At 51.9% G+C, this 12,891-nt stretch overlaps 1 protein-coding gene across 3 annotated transcripts; it reads left to right on the forward strand.

The window, feature by feature from the left end:
• The first annotated feature begins 20 nt into the window (after nt 1-20).
• Nucleotides 21-12,220, forward strand: HAGH (hydroxyacylglutathione hydrolase). 3 transcript variants are annotated; one of them, XM_054081078.1, is made up of 10 exons: nt 36-98; nt 2,886-2,916; nt 4,299-4,480; nt 4,948-5,012; nt 5,889-6,006; nt 7,069-7,177; nt 8,075-8,178; nt 9,068-9,169; nt 9,628-9,707; nt 10,224-12,220. In XM_054081078.1, exons 3-10 carry the CDS (start codon nt 4,376-4,378, stop codon nt 10,321-10,323), a joined length of 783 nt encoding a protein of 260 aa, XP_053937053.1. In that variant the 5' UTR covers nt 36-98; nt 2,886-2,916; nt 4,299-4,375; the 3' UTR covers nt 10,324-12,220. The 3 variants fall into 3 exon arrangements, with proteins under 3 accessions (XP_053937052.1, XP_053937053.1, XP_053937054.1); XM_054081077.1 differs by lacking the exon at nt 2,886-2,916 and having other exon boundaries at nt 21-98; XM_054081079.1 differs by lacking the exons at nt 36-98; nt 2,886-2,916 and adding an exon at nt 4,163-4,185.
• Nucleotides 12,221-12,891: the final 671 nt, after the last annotated feature.

The raw sequence follows: 12,891 nt of genomic DNA on the forward strand, positions 1-12,891 counted from the left end.
GGAAGGGGCGGGGCGGGGAGCGGAGGTAAGCGGGGCCGTTCCCATGCTCGGCGGGGGCTGCCGGGCCGCCCTGGCCGCTGGGGCGCTGCTGCGGGCCGGTACGCGGGGAGAGGGGGTGCGCCTGGGAGGAACCGGGGGTGCGGGCTCGGGCTGGACCCGTGCAGCGGGATGGGGACCGTGCGATGTCCCCCGTGCTGCTGAGGTTTGGGTATGTGGGGTGTGCGGTGCACCCCCTGCAGCTGAGACCGCGCTGGGGACCTTGCAATGCTTCCCCCTGCAGCTGACGTTTGGCCATGGGGGGACCTTGCAATGCTCCCCCTGCAGCTGAGGCCAGGCTGGGGACGTTGCAATGCTCCCCTTGCAGCTGGAACTGGGATGGGGACCTTGCAATGCTTTCCCTGCAGCTGAGGTTTGGGCATGGGGGGTGTACCATGCCCCCCCTGCTGCTGGGACCGGGCTGGGGCAGGGGGTGATGCCTTTCCTGCAGCTGGGACCGGAATGGAGAGTGTGCAATGCCCCCCTTGCAGCTGGGGCTGTGTTTTGTCCCCCTGCATTTGAGACAGGGCTGAGGTCTGCGGTGCTTCCCTGTACAGCTGGGACCGGTGTGTGTGTGTGTGTGTGTTCGATACCTGGAGGAGGGGTGCATGTGATCCCCCACTTGCAACTAGGACTGGCATAGGGGAGTGATGTGCAGTGCCCCCCTTGCAGCTGCGACTGGGGTTGGGGTGTTGTGCAATCCCTTCCTGCATCTGGCACTGGGGCTGGGGGGTCAGTGTCCCCATACAGCCAGGACCTGGTCCTGGGGGTGAACTGGGCCAGAGTTTGCGTGATGCCCACCTGCAGCTTGGAGCAGGGCAGGTGGAGGGCTGTGTGATGTTCCCCTTGTAGCTGGGACCGAGGTCAGGGGAGTGTAGTGCCCTCCTTGCAGTTTGGACTGGGGGTGATGTGCAGAACCCCCTCTGGAGCTGAGCCACGGCTGTGTGTGTGCGTGATGCCCCCCCTGCGGGTTGGGGTCACAGGGTATGAAAGGCTCCTCTGCAGCTGGGATCCGGGCTGGGGTCTGTGCGATGCCTCCCTGCAGATGGGGTGCGGAGGAGCGTGCAAAGCCCCCCTACAACTGGACCGAGGATGGGGAGACAGCTGGGACCCACAGGCATCTGGGTGTCTGCGGGCCCCCAGCACTGGGTGACCGGACCTGGGGTTCAGCCTGGATGGCAGCGGGTGCCCAGCCAAGCTTGGAATTTTGAGGGTGGCTTTGCTGGTTTTTCATCTCGGGTGTGCCAAGGTTTTTGAGCTGACTCACAACCCCAAGTAGGTCAGTATCCTGCTCAGCTAGAGCCTGTCTGTCCGTGGCTTTTTGCATCCCTAACCCACCTGGGAGGCTCCTGCAAAGTTTCCAGGCTGCCAAAGCGCTAATTATTGCTTTTGGAGAACAGGGGCTGGCATTTAAACTGGGTTTGATGGGTGGCAGTTTGTATCGGCAAAATAAACAGAAACCAAACCCAATGGCAAAGCTTTGCATTTACATTTAGGGCCTAAATTATGAAAGCGTCTCCTTGAACTGGCGCTTGGGCTTCACAGCGTCTCTGGGAAGTCTTGCCAAAGGCCTTTTGCATCACTCCAGTTTTAAGACCTGGCCTAACGAGCGAGACTCCATGGGAGTTAAAAGACAGACTTGGAAACGCTGATACTATCTTGGGAACGAGTGTGTCAGACGGAGGAGCTGGCAGCTCCTGCGTTCCCCAGGCTGCAGCCTGGGTGCTGTTCTTTCCACGCAGGCTTTGCTCCACCAGGGAGTGGACGCTGGCAGGACCCGGCTGTGCCAGGCAAGGCAGGCAGGAGTAGGAATTACCTGGGGAGTAGGAATTAGCTTCTGGAGACGCTGGGGTCTCAGAAAAATATCTGTGTGCAGAGGATGTGGAAAGGGAATGCAGCATTTCTCCTTGCAATGCAATGCAGGGATGTTCAGCTGTTTGTGTGCAGTCATTTTTGAGTGACAGCCTTGGTTGAAATCGGAATTTTCCACTCTTTTCTGTTACGAAATGAGTGAAACAAAAGGCTATGGAGAAATTATATGGAGTATCCCTTTTCTGAAGGAACCTGCTGTTAAACTGCGCTGCTGTCTGCTCGCCTTTGGTCCCCAGCATGCGTGTGTTTATGTGATGGCATTAACACTTCCCATCCACAACCCCCTTCCTCCTGGCCGCTCAAGCTGCGCTAACGCATCATTCCCAAACGCCGCAGCGCTGTTTGGAGGCTGCTGGCATCCTGCTCTCCCAAATCCTCTGCTTCAGGCGTGAAGGCAGGAGGGACTTGTTACAAAATCCAGTGAAAATGAAGTCATCGGGCATTAATTTGGAGCAGACCTGCCTGCATTACAGCGATCCTGAAATGATCTGAGTTAGTGCTGGGCTGGGGCAGGGATTCTATATCACCCCGGGGAGCTTCCAGGCATGGAACAGGGTCCACGGAGAGAGGCTGGGAAGGTGCAGCTGAGCTGCAGACAGGAATCCAGCATGAATTCTGTACTTTGTGGATGTTTTCTCATTCCTTCATTTAAAATGCGTTTCAGAAAACATTTCCTGATGCGGTGCAACTTGTTTGTTTGTTTTGCAAGAATTATGAATTAAACATGCAGAAAGCCTTCGGGATAACAGCCAAGGTTAGAGACGGTTCAGAGGGAGAAAACGTTTTAAGTATGTGAATAATTCCTTTGCCTTGAAGTTGAGGCTGTGTTTTCTTTTGGGCTTTTTTTTTTTTGACGGATAGCATCCAAAAGAAAAGTGCTTCGCATTAGGGAGCAGTTAAAGGGCAATTGATTCTCTTTTTTTCTTATCAAGGAATAGTAAGGGAGATTTTGTTTGTTTTGTTCTTTATTTCAAAAGGACTCTGCTGCTCCAGAGGAACACTGGGCAGGTACGGATGCTTTTTTCAGTGCTGCATGCCTTCGCTGTCTGTCACCCAGCGCATGCCTGCCCTGCTGTGCCTTGGTGTTTAAGCACTGTGTTTGATTTTACCATCTCCCCCTCCTTGCCTCCCTTCTCTTTTAAGTAGGGAGGTAGAAGGGGAAGAGGTCCTGGGCAGGACATTTGTACCAGAGGGCCCTTACAGCTCCTGCTCCTCTTGGTCTGGGTTTGCAGCAGCAGCCACCAGTCCCGTCAGAGCTCTGACCTCAGATTTACAGCCCTGTTGGTCTCTGGAGCTCCAGGGATCTGCTGCAGCCGGTCTGTGGGGCCTCTTATCGCCAAAGCAGGCTCTTATCAGGCTGGGCAGGGCGGATCTGTTTTGGAGAGTGGGGCAGGTTGATTAGGAGCTTGGTGACCCCTCCCTTAGGCATTGATGGAGGTGACCAAGCACCCAGCGTCGGGAGCCTTAAGGAAAGAGTCAGTGGTGCAAAATGAAACAGCAGCTCAGGCCAACACGGTCACCTCCAGCGGTGTGCAAGGACTTTGGGCACTGAGGCGACTGGTTTCTGACTTGGAAAGGCTGACACCTCTTTTCCTGTGGGTGTACGGACCCTGACCTGAATTGCAGGGCCCCGGCAATGGACAACCTTGTTCTCTTCGTTTCTCTTCCTTGGTTTTATGGCAGAGCCTCTTAGGGTTTGGTTGTTCCTTTTAAGAACTGTGCATCTGTGAGTTGAACAGTAGAGCCCAGGCATTTCTATCTGGAATTAGATTGGCTTCTTGGATCCGTTTAAACATTTAACCAAAAGCAAATAGGGAAGCACTGCTATTGCATCGAGGCAGCCTGAGAGCAAGAACCATGCAGTGCCCTGTCCCGGCAGGGAGCCTTGCCCTCCACAAAGAGCCTGTCTTCTCCCCGTGCCCTGAGCAGGATGGAATTTCCCTCACTTCTGTTGTAGCAGTGTGTATATTTCTCTATTTCTCCTTTTTCCTTTTATTTTTCTTTCTCCTTTCTTTGCCTTTTGGAAACATGGCCTTTAGTGCTCTTTTTGCCAAGTCACTGTCTCAAGCTGACCTTTGTCCAGCTGTTTCCCCTCCGTTCTGCTTTCCTGACCCTTGAAATCTTCTCTCCAATCGAGGTATGGCACTTTGCCCGCATGAGCACGTCTCTGGCAGCAAAGTGTCCCGTCTCTGTCCAGTGCAGCTGCAGGCACCGAGAGCCTCCCGTGGCAATAACACTGTCTCGTGGTGGACTCTCTCCCCTTCCTGAAGGAGGCAGGTTGAGCTGTCCCTACCCTTCCTTCTCTGGGATTGTGTGCTGGGGAACCTGCTGTCTCTGACCTCGTCCCCTCCCTAGACTAACCTGAGCGTTGTCTGTTTTGGGGTCCCCAGGTCAAGCGCAGCTGCGTGCAGCCTTCCTGCGCACAGAGCACGAGCAGAGGAAGTCAAAGACAGTCACACAAGCCGACATGAAGGTGGAATTACTCCCAGCCCTCACAGACAACTACATGTACCTCCTCATCGATGAGGAAACAAAGGAGGCTGCGATAGTCGATCCTGTGCAGCCCCAGAAGGTAATGCTGTCCGCTGCCCTTGTGAGCAGGGCGCTCACCGCTGCAGGGTTGGGAGATCCTTTAGGTTTTCACGTCCAAGATTAGTCCCACGCTGACTTAGACCTGGAGGAAAGGCAGGAAATGTTTGCCATAGATAGGTAAAGTCAGGAATTCACAGGCAGGCAGCTCCTGGGCTCAGGTAGCTTCTCCCTGACTTCAAGAGTTATTGACCTGGTTTAGGGTTTTGCCCTTAATTTGCTGTAGTGTGGAAAAGAGGAAATGGGACTGTGGGCTTTGTCATGGCCAGCTGGATCGGAGACCTCGTGTCCTGATCTGTAACTACAACAGAGAGGGATGAGCTCTCTGCAAAGCTGCTGGTGTGGAGCTCTCAGTCCTTGGAGCAGCTATGTCCAGGTTTCTCCAGGCACAGGGTGTGTTGTTAGGCTGTATGGGAGTTGTAATGCTCTTGCTGTGCTCTGTGCCTGCAGGTTTTGGATGCAGTCAAAAAGCACGGCGTGAAGCTGACCACCGTCCTGACCACACATCACCACTGGTAACCGTCTGCTGTAGTGGGATCCCTCTGTGTAAACACAAGCAGTCAAGAATTGTTGCTTTTCTGCATCAAGTTGATCTTCTCCAAGCAGGAGCTTAGGTGTGAGGAGAAGGATCAGAGCTTGGAAAGCGTTCCCTTGGGCTTGCTATGACCAGAGAGATGCATTGGCGAGACCGCAAGCTCTGTGTCAGTGCCTTTAACCTCCACAATGCTGACTTCTTCCAGGTGGCCAGTGAATTAAAAATGTGTGTGAAGGTAGCTGTGGAGTACAGGAGGGAGCACACCCACAGCGAGGTGCCAGGACATGCCTGTACGGCATGCTACTGACAGTCAGCAGTTCTGGGAGGATTACCAGGGTTGCACATTAACTCTGCCAGGGACATAAAGATGAGTGTTCTGCTTTAGCAGTGTTGCAGAGCTGAACCTGAGTAACCTCTTCCATGGGTCATAGCGGAGCCACCTCTGTGGCTGGAGAGCCACCCCTCATCTGGAAGGACCAGTACTGTGAGCAAATGCTGAGCTGTTTGGCCATCTGTGTACCTGCTCCACAGTGTTCTGTGGGACCTGGAGTACATATCTCTCAGTTGTCCAAGTCTTCCTCTATCCTAGTTGCTGGAGAGCTGACAGTGAGCCACTAAGGCTGGTGTTTCCCAACTAGGATGAACCTGTGGGGGATGGTGACCCCCTCTCACTGCCCTGGTTGCTGCAGAAATCATCTTCATTCACATTGATGTGGCGTATCCATTGATACAAGAACAATGTCGGATACTGGGAGACTAGCTGATCAGAAATGATCACCTGGAGGTTACCACAGTAATATGAGTTAGGATAGATTTGTCTTCATCCTTGCCAAAATCCATTTTTCTGACCTTGCAGGGACCATGCTGGAGGAAATGAGAAGCTCGTAAAGATGGAGACGGGTTTGCGCGTGTATGGGGGAGACAGTAGAGTTGGAGCACTGACACAGAAAGTGTCTCACCTTACTTCACTCAAGGTAAAGGGAGGAAGCTGCAGGATTTGTCTGAGGGCATCTCCCGTTTGTGTCACAGCTCTGGAGCTGGACTGACATGATCCAACTTGAGTTGATATTGTGGTCACAGCACTTTTATCTTTTAACATCTTGGATGCAGTTGATAGTTGAACTGCAGCTTTTGTCCTTTTCCAACCCTGTGAACCCTAACCCCTCTGTCTCCTTTTGGCTGGCGATATCTTGTTGATGTGAACGCTGGCGTGGCTCAGCCACCTGCATTGCCTGGGTGTCCGTGTGCTCCTTGTCTGGTGTCTTACTGGGATGCTCAGAACCGATGTGTGAAAGGACAGGGCTTGTGTCCTGCTTAGAGCTCGGTTAACACTGAACAAACACAAAAGAACGGGTCCTCTCTGAGCAACGGCTGAAACGCAGGGTGAAGAGAAGGTGGGCCAGCAGTGTGAGCTGCCAGTGTTGCTTTTCCAGAGCCAAAGCAGCAAAACTTGGTGGAACCAAGCTGTTTGTTTACAGATGAGCTGGCAGATGACGTAAACCACTGTGAAATGTGCAGACTGGCATCAGTGTCACTGCCCATCTTGCAGGGCATCTTTGGGAGGGTGAACAGCAAAGGAGCAGCGCAGAAGTACGCAGGAAAGTGTGCAAATGAAGGCTGTGGGGTAACATCCCCTTGGCTTCATGAATGTATTTAATCCTTCCCTTTTCCTGAGTGTCATCTACTTCTTCCCTTCAGCTTCATTTTTGTTTGGAGCTTTTTACACTTGGTTAAGGGTATTGTGTGGCTTTGGATCTGTTTGCTCTTGCTGCCAACCAAACGCTGAGTCACTCTGCATGTAAATGAAAGAATCTTGCAGTTCTCTTTGTCGCAGCACCTGCTAGGAGGAATCGGCTCCCTTCCAAGTCCCTGCCATAAAACTCTCTTGCTGGACTCTCCCAGGAGGAAAGCTGATGCTTACTGGCCAGCTACGTGAGAATTCGCCTGTAGGACTACTAGACCATTGTAATAGTTGCAATACTTTTCTAACCATAGCAAACAGTAGCTTAAGCTTTAGTCTTCTGCCTTCTTCCCAGGTGGGATCTCTTAATGTGAAATGCCTCTGTACGCCGTGTCACACTTCTGGACACATCTGTTATTATGTGACTAAGCCAAATAGCTCCGAGCCACCTGCAGTTTTTACAGGTGAGGGGTTGGGAGGTTCTTTGCCAGCAGTCTGTGTTGCAAGGAAGTAAGCTGCCCCTCTGCCTGTGCGCTCCTGACTCTGGATGTGCGCTCATCCCTTGCCACCGGGGCAGCTGCTTAACATCCACATTCTGGCCCTTTACCAAGCGATACCTTGTAGTAATCGTAGATGAAACTGGTGAAACCCCTCTGGGTTTGTAAACCACTGCTGGACACCCTGCAAGCAACATCAAGAGTGATCCCTGGATGAGTCCTGCATCTAGCACTTTCTTCCTTTAAACAAGAGCTGTTGGTTTACTGTCTCAGGCCGAACTGTGGCCGATCCCAAAACCTGTTGCTTTTCCTTATATCTGTATTCATGTCTGTAAAAAAAAACTGAGAGAAAATAGGGCACTAAGAGAGAGCTGCTGCTGCATCTCTGGTAGCCAAGTTCTGGATCTGGCTCCCCTTCCCTGACTGTCCCGTCATCCCTCTCCTGACGGGTGTTCTCCAGAGCTTGCATCAGCCGCTGCATGGAAGAAGTAACGACTTAAGCAAGATTTTAGGGAGCACCAGGGCGAAAATGCAGTGGCGACTCATCTTTGTTCAACTTCATAGCAAAGAGAACACGTGTTCCGTGTCCTAGAAGGGGCAAAGGGGACAGCAGGCTGCCCCCCAAGTAGAGATGTGCTGGCATCGTTTGCCTGGCGAGGCTGTGGGGGTTCCCACATTAGGAGCTGCGTTGGCCTCATGGGTTTAGGTAGCACCGAGCCTGTGTGGGGCAGCAGCATAGCCTGGCTCTCCCCGAGCTGCAGCGAGGACAGCAGTGGCAGGACAAGCCCTCAGGGACCCTGTGCTTCACGCTTTGGTACGAGGAGCCTTCCCTGGTCCTGATGCCGTGTCCTGCCTCCCTTGCAGGTGACACGCTCTTCGTGGCTGGGTGTGGGAAATTCTTCGAGGGAACCCCAGAGGAAATGTACAGAGCGCTGATTGAGATTCTGGGCAGCTTGGACCCCAAGACGGTATGAGCCCCTCCTTTTGCACTAGCAAATAACTGTCAGAAACTACCACCGATATCAAGGAACTGCCTTGCTAATAATGCTGTTGTTCAAAGAGAGAATTTGTTATGTGTTGAAGAAGTGAATGCTTAAATCAGGAATTGTCTTTGATGCTCAATACATGGAGCCCTCTGGGAAGGAAATGCTTATCCCAAATATGTTTGTGGTTGTGGGCGAAAGAGCAAGGGCTGCTTATTAAAACACAGGCAGCGAGCTGGGATGCCTGGGCTCTTCTGTCAGGCTTGCTGTAAATTGGCAGATAGTTCTGGTAATGATCCGAGGACTGGAGCACCTCCTGTACAAGGACAGGCTGAGAGAGTTGAGGGTGTTCAGCCTGGAGAAGAGAAGGCTCCAAGGAGATCTTATAGCGATCTTCCAGTACCTGAAAGGGGCTCCAGGGAAGCTGCAGACAGAGTTTTTAGCAAGGCCTGGACAAGGAGTAATCGTTTTAAACTAAGGAAGAGTAGATTTTGACTGGATAAAAGGAAAAAATGTTTTACAGCGAGGGTGGTGAGGCCCTGGCACAGGTTGCCCAGGGAGCTGATAGAGTCCCCGTCTCTGGAAACATTCAAGGCCAGGTTGGATGGGTCTCTGAGTGACCTGATTGAGTTAAAGAGGTCCCTGCTTCTGCAGCGTGGGTGGACTGGATGACCTGTAAAGGTCCCTTCCAACCCAAAGCACTCTGTAATTCTATGATTCTACTGACTGATAATGCCTGGCACTTTTCCTGTGCACATGGAGAGTGTTGTGTGTGCTGGGGGGCTGGCTCTGTGATTCCTGCTGTACCATAACATTGATGATGGTACTTGGTACCTTCAGAGTTACCTGGTGTCACTCTTTCTTTCTCTTCCAGAGAGTTTACTGTGGTCATGAATACACAATCAACAATCTCAAGTTTGCTCGACATGTTGAACCCGACAATGTCAGCATCCAGGAAAAGCTCGCTTGGGCCAAGGTAAACTGGTTTATCCTCTCCCTAGCGTGAGGCTTTCATGGAGCCTCTCCAAGGAGAGAGGAGAGAAGGCAATGGTGGGCAGAAGGAGGCTAAGGGGAGGGAGTTGAGAGCCACAAGGTGCAGTTTGTTATGCGTCTAGGGGAGTGATGTGTTGGCGAACAGGGTTTGTGTGTGGCCCAGAGAAGACTGTTTGCTGTCTGGCAGACGTGTCACCCTCCCTGGAAACTTCTTGGTATAATTATAGGCAGAAGTGTGCATCTGTCTGGAGGGTCAGCTCTGTCCCAAGTCTTTGTGAGCCTCAGTGTTTCTCTGGCTGTGTATGTGGCCTTGGGAAGGGCCCAGTTTGAGGAGCACCTCTGGCAGTGAGAGACACCACCAGCCGTGCATGGGTAACACACAGGACATCGCTTGTTCACCAAAGCGTTCCTCACTGAGCAGAAATCTCTCCCTTGTTACAGGCAAAGTATGACAGCGGTGAGCCGACCATACCCTCCACCATCGCAGAAGAGTTTACCTACAACCCCTTCATGCGAGTCAGGTACAGAGGAGATGGAAGGGTGGGAATGGTCCTGGTGTTTGGAGGGGAGGTGTGAGAAGGAGGAGGTCTCCAAAGAGAGATCTGTAAGTGGGAATTTCCCTGCTGTCTCACATATTCTTGTTCTGATGCCCTCAAGACCCTCCTTAAAATACATTTGCTGTCCTGACAGACACTGCAGTGAAGTTTTCAGGGTTGTGGCGAGCATCCGTGCTGGTGCTGGAGTGCCTTACTCAGGGGGTGGAACAAGCTTACGGAACAAGCATCATCGTGTAATTACATTCCTTCGTCAGGCAGATGGGTGCAGCAAAAGGTGCTGTTCAAGGCATCAGAGTGTTTGCAATTCCCTCTTGCCAGTGAGCGTTTCAAGCAAGGAAGCTGTGCCAAAGCCTGGAGTCTTTGATCTCTAAGTGCAACATTTCCCCTTGATGCAGGCGAAACGTGATAGTAGTGACTTCATGGATGAGATTTTATCTTGCAGTCTTTGCATCCGCTGTGTCTGCTCTTCCCTCCTGGCAGGGAGAAGACGGTTCAGCAGCACGCTGGGGAGACCGACCCCATCCGAACAATGGGGGCCATCAGGAAAGAGAAGGACAACTTCCGAGTCCCAAAGGACTGAGAGCACTCACCTGGATCATTTTAATGTCAGTTTAAGTGTCATTTAGATTATTCAGATGTTTTAGAAGTTGAACATTCTCTTGTGGTTGAGACAGTTGTATTTAGGGATTTTATTTTATTTTGATTAAGGAAAAAAAAAGCACTTTGCCCTTGTTGAGATGTTCTACAGCATATTTATATTATGATGAAAAATATTTATCCTTCTATTGCTGGCTCAAACTGTCACACGTGTCACATGCAGATCATTTTACAAGTGTTGTACGTGGCTCAGAGTCTGGGGTGGGGAAGGGTCAAACCTTGAGGTCTAGGAAGGAGCTGATGTTATTTTTGTAGGAGCCTGACGCGAATGTAGACTGTGGGACTGGGGCCCAAGATGTCTTCATTTAAAACAGAGATGAAATGCAGTAATTACATTGCCACCTGAAATTTAGAACTTTTCTTCCATGCTGCTACTTAAATGAACGCTTCTGAGTCTGTTCTGGCTCCGCTGAAACCAGTTCCCAGTGCCAGACCTGCTCTGCGCAGCCAGTCCAGGGCTCAGTTTGTGGAATGCACAGGCTGATCTGGGAATGGCACATGGGGGCTGCACAGCTTTTCTTTTCTCTTCTCTCTGACATTCCCTGTCAGGGACTGCAGTAGCTTTTCCAGCCAGCTTGCTGCTTAGGGATTGCACTGTTGCTTTCACCCTTTCTCCTGTTTGCATGGACCTGCTTACTGCCCTGAAGTGTGACCTGTATGTTACTTGTGTCAGTACCACACAAATGAAGAAGGGATTTGTCTGCTGGCTCAAAATCCTGAGAAGAAAATGCTTCCCTAGTAACTAATGTGTGTCTAGTGGCTGAGAGTGATGGGACTTCTCCAACAGATGCCTCGCTGCTTTGTGCCTCACTCTGAGTAATGTGGCAAACGAGCATTTAGGAGCTGGGTGCTGTTCCCCAGCCAGAGAGCAGCTGTTCCGGTGAGCCCTGGCAGTGGCTGCACTGGGCCCAGGAGCTTGGAAAACTCCAGCCCGTGCATTTTGTGCCACTAGGACTGATTTCCCACCCTGCAGCCTCCGCCTGGTCCAGCCTCTCTGCTAGAAAGGCAGCAGAGGTGATGTTATAGATGGAGAGGATGTCCATGTGTTGCCAGATTAAACAGAGCTTAGATCTCGGACCACCAGAGAAACCATGCGGCACGTTGCTTTTTCTTGTTTGATCCATGGGGCTTAAAAGCCATGCCTGTTCCTGGACCCAAGCTCACAGCCAGCTTGGCAATCACAGGAGGGACCTTCCCTCCGGCTGTTCTTCTGACAGCGTGAAAGTGTGTCAAAGGGGACAAACGGAATAAGTTTGGGGGTAAAAAACCCCAGATTTTCAGCGCATGGGTCACCTCCCTCTTGCTCTTCCCATCTCCAGCTCAATGTCTTTAAACAAGGGAGATGTGAAGGGTGGTGAGACCCAGCCTTGCATCTGTGTCTTTAATGCAGCTTCCTCCCAAGTCTATTTTCTCCCTCGTTTCTTGATCTCGGCTGCAGATCTGCCTGAGTGCAAGAGATATTTTCAAACTAATCCTTTGCAGCTGGAACTTACAAATGATTCAAATGGTTTTGGTTCCATTTTCTACTCCCCTCCCTAGTGCGTGTTGGTAAGTAATGCCCTGTCTGAGTCCGTCACCACCCGGCTGTCCCCTGTGTGACTGGTCTGCTGTTCCAACCGACACGCTGAATGACAGCGTAGGAGCGGGATGTGGTGTAGCACCATTTATTTGTTTTAAAAAGGTAAATTTTATGTAGTTCTGAAAGAAAAATGGTACCTAAACCTTTATTGCCTCTTAAACTTGAACGCTGTGCTGCTACACCATGATTGTACTGATAGCTTGTGTGACAAGTGAGCAAATAAAGAGCAGCTGGAAACCGAGCGGCGCTGAGGTGGTCTGGGAGAAGGGGCTGCTTTATCTCCTGGTTTTATTTATTTGGGCGGTTTTTGTACCACAATTGAAGTGAACCACCTGGAAGCACCTCTCTACCTAATGCTGGAGGAAGCGGGTGGCATTTTGGTGTCCCCTGGGGCTTTATTCAAGGGCTTACAAGTGTATTTTGTTTTTGAAAGCAGAACAGGGTTCCTCCAGCGCTCGGCTCCTGCTTGCAAGTGCCGTTCCCTCCCTCACAAGTGGCGCTTGGGGGATCACAGCCAGCCCTGAGCTGGGGCTTGTGGTTGGCTGGGAAAGGATCTGTGCCATGGCTCTGCTGCTGCCTGCCCGTGCTTTTGAGCTCTAGGCTGTCCCTGGAGCTCTGGCTTGGTTGGGGGACCCTGCTGTGGCCAGGGACCATCATGTGTCACTGATATTCCTGGTGCCTGCTGAGATCTGGCACACTCAACCCCGCCAGGGACGGGGGAGCCTCTTCATAGAATCATGGAATGGTTTGGGGTTGGAAGGGACCTCAAAGCCCATCCAGTTCTACCCCCTGCCATGGGCAGGGACACTTCCCACTGGATCAGGGGCTCCAAGCCCCATCCAACCTGGCCTGGAACATCTCCAGGGATGGGGCAGACACCACTGCTCTGGGCAACCTGGGTCAGGGCCTCCC

Source organism: Cuculus canorus, chromosome 15 (genome assembly GCF_017976375.1).
Source record: "Cuculus canorus isolate bCucCan1 chromosome 15, bCucCan1.pri, whole genome shotgun sequence".
NCBI classification, from domain to species: domain Eukaryota; kingdom Metazoa; phylum Chordata; class Aves; order Cuculiformes; family Cuculidae; genus Cuculus; species Cuculus canorus.

Coding starts and splice junctions, on each gene's coding strand:
- HAGH (XM_054081077.1), top strand. CDS start 44: ATGCTCGGCGGGGGCTGCCGGGCCGCCCTGGCCGCTGGGGCGCTGCTG. Junction 7,178..8,074: donor GCCACCTGCAGTTTTTACAG/GTGAGGGGTTGG, acceptor CCTCCCTTGCAG/GTGACACGCTCTTCGTGGCT. Junction 9,170..9,627: donor AAAAGCTCGCTTGGGCCAAG/GTAAACTGGTTT, acceptor CCCTTGTTACAG/GCAAAGTATGACAGCGGTGA.